General features: G+C 54.7%; 2 protein-coding genes across 2 annotated transcripts; one reads left to right on the plus strand and one right to left on the minus strand.

Moving 5' to 3' along the window:
* Window positions 1-308: 308 nt before the first annotated feature.
* UBE2C (ubiquitin conjugating enzyme E2 C) lies at window positions 309-3423 on the plus strand. Its single transcript, XM_013985422.3, has 6 exons — window positions 309-470; window positions 1014-1041; window positions 1817-1903; window positions 2336-2540; window positions 2654-2713; window positions 3151-3423. The coding sequence occupies exons 1-6, from the start codon at window positions 370-372 to the stop codon at window positions 3207-3209; spliced, it is 540 nt and encodes a 179-aa protein (XP_013840876.1). The 5' UTR covers window positions 309-369; the 3' UTR covers window positions 3210-3423.
* Window positions 3424-7503: 4080 nt separating this feature from the next.
* On the minus strand, window positions 7504-8646 carry TNNC2 (troponin C2, fast skeletal type; the record flags this gene model as incomplete). The annotated part of the gene is given in 5 exon segments (NM_001001862.1): window positions 7504-7536; window positions 7801-7937; window positions 8101-8215; window positions 8309-8452; window positions 8594-8646. Coding segments are annotated over 5 exon segments (481 nt in total), but the record flags the coding sequence as incomplete, so codon positions are not given.
* Between the last annotated feature and the right edge of the window lie 5002 nt (window positions 8647-13648).

Here is a 13648-nt window from a genome sequence, read left to right on the forward strand (position 1 = left end):
CAGGGAGTCCTAAGCCGGCGTGCGGTAGTAGCCAAGGGATTCATCCCACGTGGATGTCTTCTAGGCCATTTAATGGTCGGCGTTTTCCAAAGGCCACCAATCCACTACAGATTCGTTAGTTAATGACAGCCTCTCTTACCAATCGCCCATCTGAAGAGGGATCCAGCCGCCCAATAGTGGTGCGCTGGTGGGTGGATGCAGCAGTGACAGAGCGCCCCATTGGCTGGATTAAACCCAAGCGAGCCACTGATTGGCCGGCACCTCCGGAGGGTTACAATTCAAACGCGGGCGGGCGGGACCGCGGCCCTGCAGTTGCAGCCGTGGTCTCCGGATACCCTGAGATCCTGTCTCCCTCCCAGCGCTGCCCAGATGGCTTCCCAGAACCGCGACCCAGCCGCCGCCAGTTTCGCGGCCGCCCGTAAAGGAGCCGAGCCCAGCGGGGGTGCCGCTCGGGGCCCCGTGGGCAAGAGGTGAGTGGTGCCGAGGGAACACTTGCCGGGCCTGGCACGCCCTAGGCATTTGAAGCCCAGAGCAAAGACTTCCGGGGACCCCCACATTCTCCTGGAGCAGCTGAGGTATGAGAGGTAGAGGTACACGCCAGGAGATCGCCTACTTCTGAAGGACGACAGAAGGGGTAGGGATGCTGCCAGGATCCTCCGTGGATGAGCCAAGATGAAGATGCCCTGGGGACCCTCTGTGGCTTGGCTGGAGGGCGGCGGGGAAGGGGGCTAGAAGGTGAGAAATTGAGATCCTGCACAGAGAGAGACGCCAGAGAAGCAGAATTAGGGGTTAAGAATAAGCCAGAGCTCTCCTTCCGGGAGCCTGGCATTAGGAAGGGTGTGGACTCACTAAGACCCCCCTGTGGAAATGGGGGTGACCATGCCCACAGCTAAGTCCGACCTCAGGGTAGAGGGAAACCTCCGTGACAGCTGCTCCAGAGAGATTGGGATGGGAAGAGATGCACCTCCTGGAGCCCTGGACTCTCAGATGACCCCCAGATGCTCTTTTCACAGGCTACAGCAGGAACTGATGACCCTCATGGTAAGTGACTGGTGCCCGGATACCCAACCAGTTGGTCTCCCCTCCCACCTCCCAGTCACTTATCAGTAGCCTCCTTTCCTAGCTCCGGCTCTTTGATAGGCATGGGGTAAAAAGATGAGTCCAGCTTGCTCTCCTCTGGGAAGAAGTTAACACACCCCACCTACACATCTTCCCCCCAGGCATCTTTACTCCCAGTCCCATCTTGCCACAAAGAAGTTATCCTTAAAGTACAGCTCTCTTACGAGGCCTTCCCTCTGTCCTTCCTGGCTCTACTTCCCTGTCCTAAAATTTACCTACACCCAACTCTTCATCCTAAATATTTCTAATCCCATCCTACCTTGGAATGCTTCCTTCGGGCCAGTCTTTTCTACATTAACCCTGGATATTCAACTCAAATCCTTCAGTGCCCACGCTGTTTATCTTCCCAGCCTGTGAATAGTCTCTGGGCTTTGTGTCCAACCAGCACTCAATGGCATGTCAAATTGAATTCCCAGCAACCAGCAAAATTGTGGATACAAAGCTGCCTTCTTCTTCCCCCACACAACCCCTCCCTCTTAGGCTGGTGATAAACCTAATCCCAGTCCTCCCGGGGGGCACATTCAGCCCCCAGGATCTCCCCACTTCCTCAGAAGAGCCTATCAATCAATTTGGCCTGGTTGCTCCATTCTGGGTCCAGATGTGATGAGGTTAAGGGGCAGGGGCTCCCTCACCCACACCCTCCCCTGCAAGAGCACACTCACTCTTCAGCCCAGCAAGTGTTGTGTTTCTTCCCCAGATGTCTGGCGACAAAGGAATTTCTGCCTTCCCTGAGTCAGACAACCTTTTCAAATGGGTGGGGACCATCCATGGAGCAGCCGGCACAGTAAGTGTAGGGGTCGGAGTAGGTGAGGGTGACTCTGCAGAGTCTGGGGAGAGGTGGGAGGTGAAATCCAGGTGCCAGTTCTGCGTTGAGTCTTCTCACCTGGTGGGACACTCCCCTGTGTCTTCCTGGAGCCCTGAGCCTGTGGCCCTGCTCTCCATCCGCGCAGTAAGGCGGGGTCTCCATCTTAGCTACTTCCAGGGGCCAGACGGCAAGGAAAAGAATGAAGGGCAATTGAGGGTTTAGGCCAGTGGGCCCTCGCCCAAAGGGTCGCAATGTCCCACCAGCTAGGCGGGAAGGCACCACCAGTTTAATGCTTTGTCTTCTGCCGAGTCCCAGACAAACTCGGGGGTCTTGACAAGCCCCTTACGTGGGGCCTGAGCTGGAACTGAGGCTCAGGCAAAGAGGCTTACTCCCCAGTCTCTCTCTCTCCAGGTATATGAAGACCTGAGGTATAAGCTCTCTCTGGAGTTCCCCAGCGGCTACCCTTACAACGCGCCCACAGTGAAGTTCCTCACGCCCTGCTACCACCCCAACGTGGACACCCAAGGAAACATCTGCCTGGACATCCTGAAAGACAAGTGGTCCGCCCTGTATGACGTCAGGACCATCCTGCTCTCCATCCAGAGCCTGCTCGGAGGTGACTGCGGAGACGGCCTCTCCCCCCCAACCTGGGAGCCTGTTCCCGGGTTGGACAGCCTCTTCTAGCCTCTTCTACCCCGACCTGACCTTGCTCTTTGTCTCCATCCACAGAACCCAACATCGATAGCCCTCTGAACACACATGCCGCCGAGCTCTGGAAAAACCCCACAGGTGGGTCCTTCATCCTTCTCAGGCACCGAGCCATCCCTCCCCAACCATCAAAGGCTCCCCCCAGCTACTGAAGGATTCCAGTGACTTGGGAATGTGTCTGGATGACTGGGGGGTGGGGGGGGTTCAACCAGGTAACCCAGTTCCACCTCTGCCTTGGTGTTTCTGGTTTGCCTGTTTGCTATAAAATCAGAATTTGTCGCATTCATGTAGGTTGAGGGGCTTTTTCAGTAGAAGGCAAAGCTTTGTGCGAACAACTTGCTTGCTGAGGGCCCCAAGTCTCCTCCCCAGCTGGGTGGGCAGCCGGGGGACAGTTCTGTTGGGCTGGGAAACCCTTCCCCAACCCCCCAAACTCCTCCCACAGCTGTATCCTTGCTGCCCTCTTGCCAACCTTAACCCTTGTGCCCATGGCTTACTGAGACCTCCTCGTTCTCTTCCAGCCTTTAAGAAGTACCTGCAGGAAACCTACTCCAAGCAGGTCTCCAGCCAGGAGCCCTGACCCAGGCTGTCCAGCTCTCTCCCTGTGTTGTCTTTTTTTATTATTTTTCCTTAGATGGTCTGTCCTTTCCTTGATTTCTGTACAGGACTCTGTACCTTATCTGTGTATACCTTATCTGTGCTGTCATTTTTGTTTCTGTTTTTTTAAATTAAGTGTCCGGCTAAGCCCTTGTGATGAATATATTAAATAAATACATTTGGGGGTTTTTAAACAAGTTATGTCCCCTAGTCACCCTAGGGTTGGAAGTGCTCAGGCTCTGCAGAGGTCGGGCTTAGGGTCTGGGTTCTGGCCCTGCTCCTCTACCCAGGGTGTAGGAGCAGCTGAGAGGCTGGAGGGCTGAGCAGTGGGGTCATAGAATTCGTCCCCTGTGACTTTGGTTATTTTATGACTCTGCATCTGTTTCCTCATCTGTAAGATGGGCGTCGCAAAATGCCGATTTCTATGGAGGGGGGACACCAGGAGGATTGGTTAATTTAGGGACAGTCCCAGTTGCAGATGAGGCTGAACCAGACCTTCAGCTGAAACAGCTAGAGCTGTAGAGTGTGTGAGTGTATGTGTGGGAGGGAAGGATTAGCCACCTAATTTCCGGCAGTAGGTGTTTTGGTCCTTGAGAAGGAGAAGGGAAAAAAGGGGGGTTCGGTGGTTTAAGGATCCGGCATTGCCACCGCTGTTGTTCTGGTTATTGCTGTGGCACAGGTTCAAGTCCCGGACAGGGAATTTCTGCATGGCCAAAAAAAAAAAGACGCGGGATAACCCTACAGCAGGCCCAGGGTCTGGGGAGACAGCCAGGGAAAGCCCTCAGGACTGCATTCCCAACTCAACCTCTTGCCCCAGCCCCTGGCACATGGCTCCATGCTCCTTGGGGGGCACGTTCCCCTCCTGCTCCATCTCCACCAGCAGTTCCTCTGCTGCACCACCGACCCAGCGCCCCCCCCCCGCCCCTTGGGCCTTCTTCCCACTGGCTTGCCACAGGCATTTGGGCCCCTCTGAGAGGAAACTCCAGTGCTGACCAGGCAGGCTGAGGTGCTGGGCCTGGCCCGGGTCCTACAGGAAGCTCTCCAAGGTAACAAACTCAGGTGTGCTCTAGTCAGGCCTGAGTCTTGGCCTCCTCACCCCACCTGGTCGGCTCCACCTGCAGCTGCTTATGTAGGCCCTTGGGGTGGGAGGGGTGGGTGAGGACAGGTGAAGGCAGCTGGGAAGCCATCCTCTTCATCTCAGATTGTGTTGGTGGCTCTCTTCTTGGGGCTCAGACCAGGCGCGCTCAAGCACTGTGCATGTAAATCTTCCCTGTGAACTTAAAACTTTTGATTCAGGAGTTCCCCTCGTGGTGCAGTGGTTGACAAATCCAACTAGGAACCATGAGGTTGCGGGTTTGGTCCCTGCCCTTGCTCAGTGGGTTAAGGATCCAGCGTTGCCATGAGCTGTGGTGTTGGTTGCAGACGCGGCTCGGATCCAGCGTTGCTGTGGCTCTGGCGTAGGCCTGTGGCTACAGCTCTGATTGGACCCCTAGCCTGGGAACCTCCATATGCCGTGGGAGCAGCCCAAGAAATAGCAAAAAGACAAAAAAAAAAAATTTTTTTTTTTGATTCAGTTGGTCCAGGTGGAGCCTGAGCTTCTGCCTTTCTAATCAGCTCCCAGATGGCATCATTACTGTTGAAGGCACAGAGCAGTGTTCTCCAGGCGTGGTCCTGTCCCTTTTCACCTGGAGCTGGTTAGAAACGTAAATTCTTGGCCCCAACAAGCTCTCCAGGTGATTCTGATGCTCTCAAACTGAAAATCACCAGGATGGAGGCTGAGAAGAGCAGAGCTCGGAACTTGACACTAAACAGGTTCTTAGTAAATGCTGGCCAAGGTGAATGTATCTTTGCCTGCCTTAGGAAGGCTCTAGTTTCCCAGATCATGGCGTTTGGTCCTCCACTTGGTTCCCCTTGTCACAATCACAGGGACCCAACTCTACACTAGTTAAGAACCAATCAAAGTGTTCCCTGAAATTACTCCCTGGGAGAAAGTAAAATTTAAAATACAAGCATTGCTAAATGGGGAGGGAGTCAGCCTGGGCTGCCGGCGGAGACAGCTGCGGATGAAAGAAAGCCAGAGACAACTAAGAGGTGACAGTATTGGAGTCTGGCCTTGGTACCCCAGAGTCACAAACTAACAAACCCCTTTTGGTGTAAGTTTGATTTAGGTTTCTGGCACTAGTGCAGTGAGTATTAGAAGGTGTGACGATTATTATTTCCATTCACTCAATGCTTTCCTTGGGTGCCTACAAGGTAAAGAGCCAGTGTTGGGGGCTGGGGATAAAGCAGGGGAAAGGCCACTGTCCTGTCCTCCAGGAGGATGACGTTTAGGGAATAGACAGGAACATCGGTAGAATAAGCACCGTACAGAGTGGTGGTTAAAAGCTCAGAACAGGTAGGTGAGACAATTGTGTTCGAATCCCCCGTCCAGCCTCATGTGTGCACTTAGGCACTTAGATTTAAACTCTGCAAAATGGAAATATTAGTAGCTACCTCATAGGCTAGATGAAGAGCCTTGGTACAGTGCCTGGCACATGGTAACACTCGATAAAAACTACTTGGCTCACATGCTGCTATGAAAACTCAAGAGGTGGGGCATCTAATGGAGATGAGAGGAGGGTCAGGAAGGCTCTCTGGAGAAGGGGAGTGAGCCACGTGGGCGGTAACCGGCAGTTAAGGAAGCCTTGAGCAGGGCGGTAACATCAAATCTGGTTTTCAAGAGATCCTTCTGGCTGCCACCTGTGTGGGGAGTGAATGGCTGCGGGGAGGTTCACTGCTGTTATCCACAGCCTGCGAGCCATGCTGGGAGCCTGAGTTACGCCTCTGAGTGGGCGAGGAGAGGCGTGAAGCTGGAAGGAGACAAAGTAACAGGGCATAGAAGGAGAGATGGGAAATGAGCTCCAGAATTTCTGACTCGGGTCACATCCCCAAGGTTGAGGACACAAGAGAATAAGATGGAGGGGAAGGAGGACTTAGCAGTTGAGGGCAGGGCCACTTTGGAGGACGCAGGACGCCCCGGTAGAACTGTCAAGTGACACCGCCCCTGTTCCCACCACACAGCAATAGCATCTAGGTATGACCTCTATGTCTGGTACGCACCCCCCTCCGCCTTAGTTTGCTCAACTGTAAAATGGAAATAAGAGCACCTGACTCTGGGGGCATGTGGATGAGGGAGACAGTGCCTGCCCAACACAGAGCGGGGACTCAGAGTGCTGACCGCTAAACTCCAGCACTGCTCCTGGCTGGGCATAGTATCTGGGAAACATGAATGAGGCCGGAAAGGAAGAGAACAGGGAGTTGGAGAGGGAGGGCTGCAGTGATGAATAACAGAGTTCAATGTTTCAAGATGATAATGATATTACTAACAGCGTTTATTAAATGCTGACTCCGTGCCAGGCTTTGTTCTAAGCCCTTTGCACACATTAACTCCTTCTCACAACCCTGTGAGGTTAAGTCCTATCGCTGACGCATTTTGCAAATTAGGAAAGGAAGCAGAGAGAGTAGTTTGTCACCAGCAGTGAGGATTTAAACTCAGCCTGACTAAAGCTAAACTACCACTGCACTTAATTAGCTGTGACCCCCCCCACCTGCTATAATTGAGTTGCTACAAAAGAGCTAAGGGTGCCAGGGTGCAGCCAGTCAGGACAGGGATCAAGGGAGGACATGATGGTATCTGAGCTGAGTCTTCGTATCTTGGAGATGGCATGGGAGCTGGGGTGAAGGATTTTGCCGAGGCTTTAAGAGGAAGAAGGCATTCCAAGAGGGAGAATAGCATGTGCAAAGGCCCAAGGTCTTAAACGCACAGCCCAACTCAAGAGCAGGAAGGATTCATTGCCCAGTGAGACCCGGGCCCCTCGAGGGGAGGGGAAACAGTGGGAAAGAGCGAAGGAATTTAGATTTGATTCTAGGAGCCATAGGAAGCCTGGAAGTGCGGGCCGCCACCCAGCCCACACCCAGCGCCAACTGCTGATAGCAGGTGGAGAACCTTCCAAGGGCATGGAGCAGAGCGTCGCCTTGGGGTCCCGCTGCCTCGGGTCGCCCCTCCTTGTAACCCGAGGGCGCTAGGGTGGCTTCAGTGGGGGTGGCCCCCGACCCCCACTCCCCCGGTCCTCCCCTCACTCAGGCCACGCGCTTTGTAGTGTTTCCTTTTATTTCTTCTAGACACAGATCCAGAACGGGCCGCACCTCCCTCCGGGGGCGGGGAATGGGACCAGTAGGGGTTGGTGTCGCACACGCCCCTAGGGACGCGCGGTCTCGGCGGAGGCGAGGGCCGACTTCTTACTGCACGCCTTCCATCATCTTCAGGAACTCTGCGGAGAAGGAGAGGGAGAGGCGGTCAGGGGTCCCCTCGGGGCAACTGAGGCCCGACCCGGCTCCAACCACAGAGAGAACATGCCTTGTCATTAGTTGATAAATTGCACAGAACCGCGGGCGCTGCCTGCCCGCCCACAGTGGGTGGGGAGGAGCTTGGCCCCGCCCCGCCCTCCAGGCTAAGGACGCCCGCGGGGGCGCAGCGCCCCGGACGCTCCCGAGCCGCTCCGTCACCCTGCTGCCTGCAGTCCCGCGGCCCTCACCGTCGAAGTCAATGCGGCCATCGTTGTTCTTGTCTCCATCTTTCATCAGGGATTCGAGCTCCTCGTCCGTCACGTGCTCGCCAGAGGCCCGGAAAATCTCAGCCAGTTCCTCGGCATCGATGTAGCCGTCCATGTTCCTGAGGGCGGAGGGACAGGGCGGGGCTCAGGCCCGGCAGGGACCGGCAGCTCGGGCCACCCTGGACGCCCTCTCCTGCCCCTGCACCCCGAGAACCTTCGTGGCCGGCCGACCAGACCCGAACTGCTCCGCGCCTCCCTCACCTCCCAAGGCCCCCAGCTCACCTGTCGAAGATGCGGAAGCACTCAGCCAGCTCCTCCTCACTCTTCCCCTTGGCGTCCTCTTTCATCTGGCGCACCATCATGACCAAGAACTCTTCGAAGTCGATGGTTCCACTGCCTGAGGGAAGCGAGTGCTGAGTGAGCCTGAGCCCTGCACGCCAGCCTCTCCCCACCACCATCGCACCCCTGCCTCAGAGGGCCACCTCCTCACCATCCTCGTCCACCTCCTCGATGATGGCGTCCAGCTCCTCTTTGGTGGGTGTCTGGCCCAGCATCCTCATCACGGTGCCCAACTCCTTGACGCTGATGTCCCCACCACCATCAGCGTCAAACATGTCGAAGGCGGCCTTGAACTCTGCCAGGAGAAGGAGGGCAGAGGGCGGAGGTGAACTTGGCCGGACTGTCAGCCTCACATCCCCCCTCCCCCCCCTCCCAGACACCAGACATTCGCCAGCACCGCAGCCACCCACCAGCCAGCCTGCCCACCCCCACTCACCAGCGATCATCTCCTCGCTGAGGTAGGACCGGGCTTCAGCCTGCTGGTCCGTCTGCAGAAGACACAGACACAGGCCATCAAAGAGCAGAAGGGGCAGCCTGGGAGCGCTTTCCCGCCTTAACCCGATTCTCCTGCACCCCCATTTCTGTAAGTAAACCTCAGTCCCCCAGAGAAACAACTCCAGACTTGCCACACACTCCCACAGCCTCAACCCCAGTTTTGAAGAATTAGGGATTATTGCCTTCTTCCTTGTCGGAGGCCAAGTCAGGAACCCACCAGTAACCTTGGGCAAGTCACTATATGTGCCCTCGTGCCCTCTTCTCAGCCACTTCTCAGGGATGAGATGAGATCAGAGGTGTGAGAAGGCTTTGTAAAGTGCCAGTACCATTCCAGCATAATTTTCCAATTTTCCGCATCTCCTCGCAGTGCCTGGTCCCTTTTTTTCCTTTTTCCACTGTACCCATGGCATATGGAAGTTCCCCGGGCCAGGGACTGAATCCGAGTTGCAGCTGTGACCTACACCACAGCTGCAGTTATGCCCAATCCCTAACGCACTGATTGAACCAGCAGCACCACAGAGACAAACCAGATCATTAGCCGCCTGTGCCACGGCGGGAACTCCCCTCGTGCCTGGTACTTTAACAGGCGCTCAGTAGATGTCAGCTGAAGAATAATGCAATGCAAAGTTACTGAGAACTTGCCAAGACAGAGATCGTAAGCTTCCTTCTGATGAATCAGTCATTGGAGGCAGAGTGTGATGGGGCCTTGCGGGGGTGACAGTAAGGTGGCGATAGGGAATTCTGGCCACACTGCAAGCCAAGCTCTCTAACTAGGGGCGTTGGACTGAGTCTGGCGACAAGGAAGGGCTGAGACTTCCAAGGAGATCATTAACTGTTTGGCTGCTGTCCCTGCTCCTCGTCCCCCTCCTCTCCCCTCCTCCCCTCTTCCTTGCCTGTGCCAGAAGGGCAGGCTATTTTTAGTCAGGAATGGGTAACAGCAGCTGTCCTCTGGGTCTAGTTACTCCTTGAAGTGGGGAGGGGGAACCTCCCAGGAAAAGGACAGCCTTTCTGGGAGGCTGGCGTCCCTCTAACCCTGGTCTCTCTTCTTCTGCCCCTTCTCGGCCCCTCGGAGCTCTTGGGTTGGAGAGCTTGGAGCTCCTTTTTTTTTTTTTTTTTTTTTTGTCTCATCTTTTTAGGGCCGCACCCACAGCACATGGAGGTTCCCGGGCTAGGGGTCAAATCGGAGCTGCAGCTGCCAGCCTACACCACAGCCACAGCCACACCAGATCTGAGCCGCATCTGCGACCTACATCACAGCTCACAGCAACGCTTGGATCCTTAACCCACTAAGCAAGGCTAGGAATCGAAGCTGCGTCCTCACAGATCCTAGTCGCATTTGTTTCTGCTGTGCCACAGTGGGAATTCCGAGCTTGGAGCTCTTGAACCCTCAGCTGGTTCCAGCCCTTGCAGGCCTCCCGTCTTTCAAAGGAGTCTTCCTTCTCTCACCGGCAGGAGGAGGGTTGGGCAAGGCTTCCAGCCCACCGCAGCCACTCACTGGCTTGTTGGGCGACTCCTTCTGGCCCTCAGGCTCCCTGTCTCCACCCAAGAGGGAAACAAGCTAACACCCACCCACAGTTCTCTGACCAACATTGCTGGAATCCTCCGAAGATCTCAGGGAACAGGCATGCCTTGAGAGTCAAGCCCTGGAACGTCCCAGCCCTCCCCTTCCAAGACAAGTCCAAGGCCTTCTTCTGGGGCTTCCTCCCAGACGCCTGGGTCCATCTTCAGACATCCAAGTTACTGCCCTGCAGAGCACCCGGATCTGGCCCAGAAGTGCTCCGGCGAGTAAAGGGATGAAATCCCCTCTCGTCCTTACCATGGTTGCGTGTCACCAGGACTCCTCTGCTGCAGGTCACCGCTTCTGCAGTCCACCACCCAAAGATGCCTTGGCCCGCTCTATCCTCTTGGATTTGTAGGGGCACCCTCTCCTCCCACCTCCTGGCTCCCCAGGACCCAGTGCCCTGGCCAATCAGATCCTGGGGTCAGCGAGTCTCCCCTCCCGGAGTCCTAGCCCATTACCTAATTTAGCCAAGGGCCCTTGCAGGGAAATTTAAGCCTCTGAGCAGGTGGCAGGCCTTAACGTCCTAGATTCTTCGGAGGAGAACCCGCCCTGCTCCACCGCCTTAGCGAGCCCCCACTCTCCCCCCCGCCCAGAGGCACACACTCTCCTCAAGATGGGTGAGGACAGTCAGAAAATAGAGAAAAGTGGGGGGATGGAGGAGCACAAGGCCTGACGTCCAAAACCCCAGGTCCAAATCCTGCCTCCACAAGCTGTGCAACCTTGGGCTGGTGGCAGTGCCACTCTGAGCTTCAGTTTCCTTATCTGCGTGCTGGGGACAGTCATAAGCTCCCTCACAGAGAGACCGTGGTAAACGGGAACCCAGGTTTAAGTCACTTCGCTTGTGCCAGTGACTTGCTGTCTTTGAACCAGGTGGAGGACAGGAGGAGGGGAAAGTGACAGCCCGTTCTTAAACCTCTGCGACATGCCACACACTGTGCTAAGCAGTTTAACCACATGATCTCATCTGGTACTCACCCTGTGAGGTCGCAACTATTATTATCCCCTTCTTACCAGGGGAGCTTTGTGAACCATGAAGGTCTGTAGTCGTGTTGGTGATTCTTATGCATCCCAGGGCGCCCGTCCAGAGGGAGACGTGTATACAGGTGTCCAGGAAACGGGCTGTGCCCTTGGAGGAGAGATAAACGTTGAAAGCAGATTCCTTATCAGACACAACTTAGAATAGATTTACAAGGAGATCCTGCTGAGTAGCACTGAGAACTATGTCTAAATACTCATGTTGCAACAGAACAAAGGGTGGGGGAAAAAATGTATACATGTAAGGATAACTTGATCCCCTTGCTGTACAGTGGGAAAATAAAAAAAAAGAAAGAAAGAAAGCAGATTCTTCTCTCAAGCTTACCTCCTCAGGGAAAGGGTTTGGGGATTCATTTTTTTGGAGGGGAAGAAGGATCAGGGGAAGTTTCTGGAAGGAGGTGAAGGGGCAGCTGGCCCCTTGCTAGAGCAGAAGTCTGGAGGAGCTCAGCTGGCCATGTGGAGAGTGAAGGGGTGGGCAGAGCAAGTCTGAAGGGCGCCCAGCCTGAGACTCGATGGGGTCCATGCTGGATGTTGGGGGGATAAGCAGCTTTCATGGAAGGCAGCTAAAGTCAACAGGAAGATGACTGCACACAGAGTATGGAGCCAGTGAAAGGGGACCGAACCCCAAAGAAGGCAGATGGACAGTGGCAGCTGGGCCGCCCTCTTGCCCTATATATAGACATTCCTAAGGAAAGCTCAGTGGAGCCGGGCCAGGCTAAATAAGGCCTCCCCCAGCCAGGCAGAGGGCCAAGAGGCGATGCTACCAGGGGATTCCAATTTGAACACAAACATTGGAACCACTTGGTCTCCTTGGGAGAGTGTAGAACTCTCAGCAATCCTCGGTTCATTAATTGTTCTTTCATTTCTTCAGGAAAAGAGACAAGGTCCAAACTCAGTGTGGCCAAGCAAGATCCCAGTGACCCGCCCATTCTCATTCCCTTCCTTCCCTGCCTTGCACATGCGCTGCTCTAATTCAGACTGAAATACAGTTCCAGGAGTTCCTGTTGTGGCTCAGCGGCTGAGGAATCCAACTAGTATCCATGGGAATGCGGGTTCGATCCCTAGCCTTGCTCAGTAGGTTAAGGATCGGTGTTGCTACAAGCTGCAGTGTAGGCCGAAGATGTGGCTTGGATCCCGCCTTGTTATGGTTGTGTCGTAGGCCAGCAGCTGCGGGTCTGATTCAACCCCTAGCCTGGGAACCTCCATATGCCTCAGGTGTGATCCTAATAAGGAAAAAATACAGCGCCACTGGGAACTCCCATATGCCACGGGTGCAACCCTAAAACAACAACAACAACATAAAAATACACCCTTTATAGCCCCCAGGCCCTTGCACATGCTGAGTTTTCTGCCGTGAATTCCTGTGTCCCCCTCTTCACCTGCCCACCTCCCTGTCATCTCCACCTTTTCTGTTTGTTTTTTGCTTTTTAGGGCCACACCCACAGCACATGAAGGTTCCTAGGCTAGGGGACCAATCGGAGCACCAGCTGCTGGCCTACACCAGAGCCAACAGCACCGCCAGATCCAAGCTGCGTCTGCGACCTACACCACAGCTCAGGGCAATGCCGGATCCTTAACCCACTGAGCGAGGCCAGGGACCAAACTAGCAAGCTCGTGGTTCCTAGTCGGATTCGTTTCCGCTGAGCCATGACGGGAACTCCTTTCTGGGCTTTAACATCACTTCCTCTAGGCCTCCTTCCCTACACCCAGGCCAAAGGGATCCAAGGTGGTCTCCAGTAGTTTCCTCAGTCCTAGCCATGGCATCACGATCTGTTCTAAGCTCCACGGACCAGAGACTGTTACCTGCCCAGCAGCGCATTCCCAGCACTTGGCCCTCGGCAAGTGTTCAATAAATATCATGATCTGTGGGAGAATAAGTGAACAGAATGGCATCTGGTTCAACATAAGGCGGAACTTCCTAACAGTGTTGGTTTAATAATGGAACAGGCAGCTTCGAGAGGTAATGAGCTTCCGATTAACTGAATGTGTACAAACGGGAGTTTGAGAACCATCTCTGAGGAAGGCTGTGGGGAGATATCCGAACAGAGTCCAAGAGTAGTGGAGCATACAAGACCTCAAGAGATGTCCTAGTCCGCCCTGTGTGTATGACCCAGGGTAAGCCCCTTCCTTCACTGAACCTCGGACTACCCATCTGTAAAATGGGAGTATTAGACCAGATTTCAGAGCGACCCTCCAGCAGACCCTCATGGCTCTGACAGCCCAGGTTTTGCGAAAACCTGTTTTGTACCCAGACTCATGAGGCACTTGTAAAAGTATAAGTTAAGCCAATGTGTTTTTTGTTTGCTTTGTTTTGTCTTAAGGGCCCAACTCAAGGCAGATGGGAGTTCCCAGGCTAGGGGTTGACTCAGAGCTACAGCTGCTGACCTACACCACAGCCAC

The sequence above is a fragment of the Sus scrofa genome, chromosome 17 (assembly GCF_054392235.1).
Source record: "Sus scrofa isolate SSC_HxYL_T2T_F1_AM1 chromosome 17, Sscrofa_HxYL_maternal_Yorkshire_Landrace_v2.0, whole genome shotgun sequence".
Taxonomy (NCBI): Eukaryota; Metazoa; Chordata; class Mammalia; order Artiodactyla; family Suidae; genus Sus; species Sus scrofa.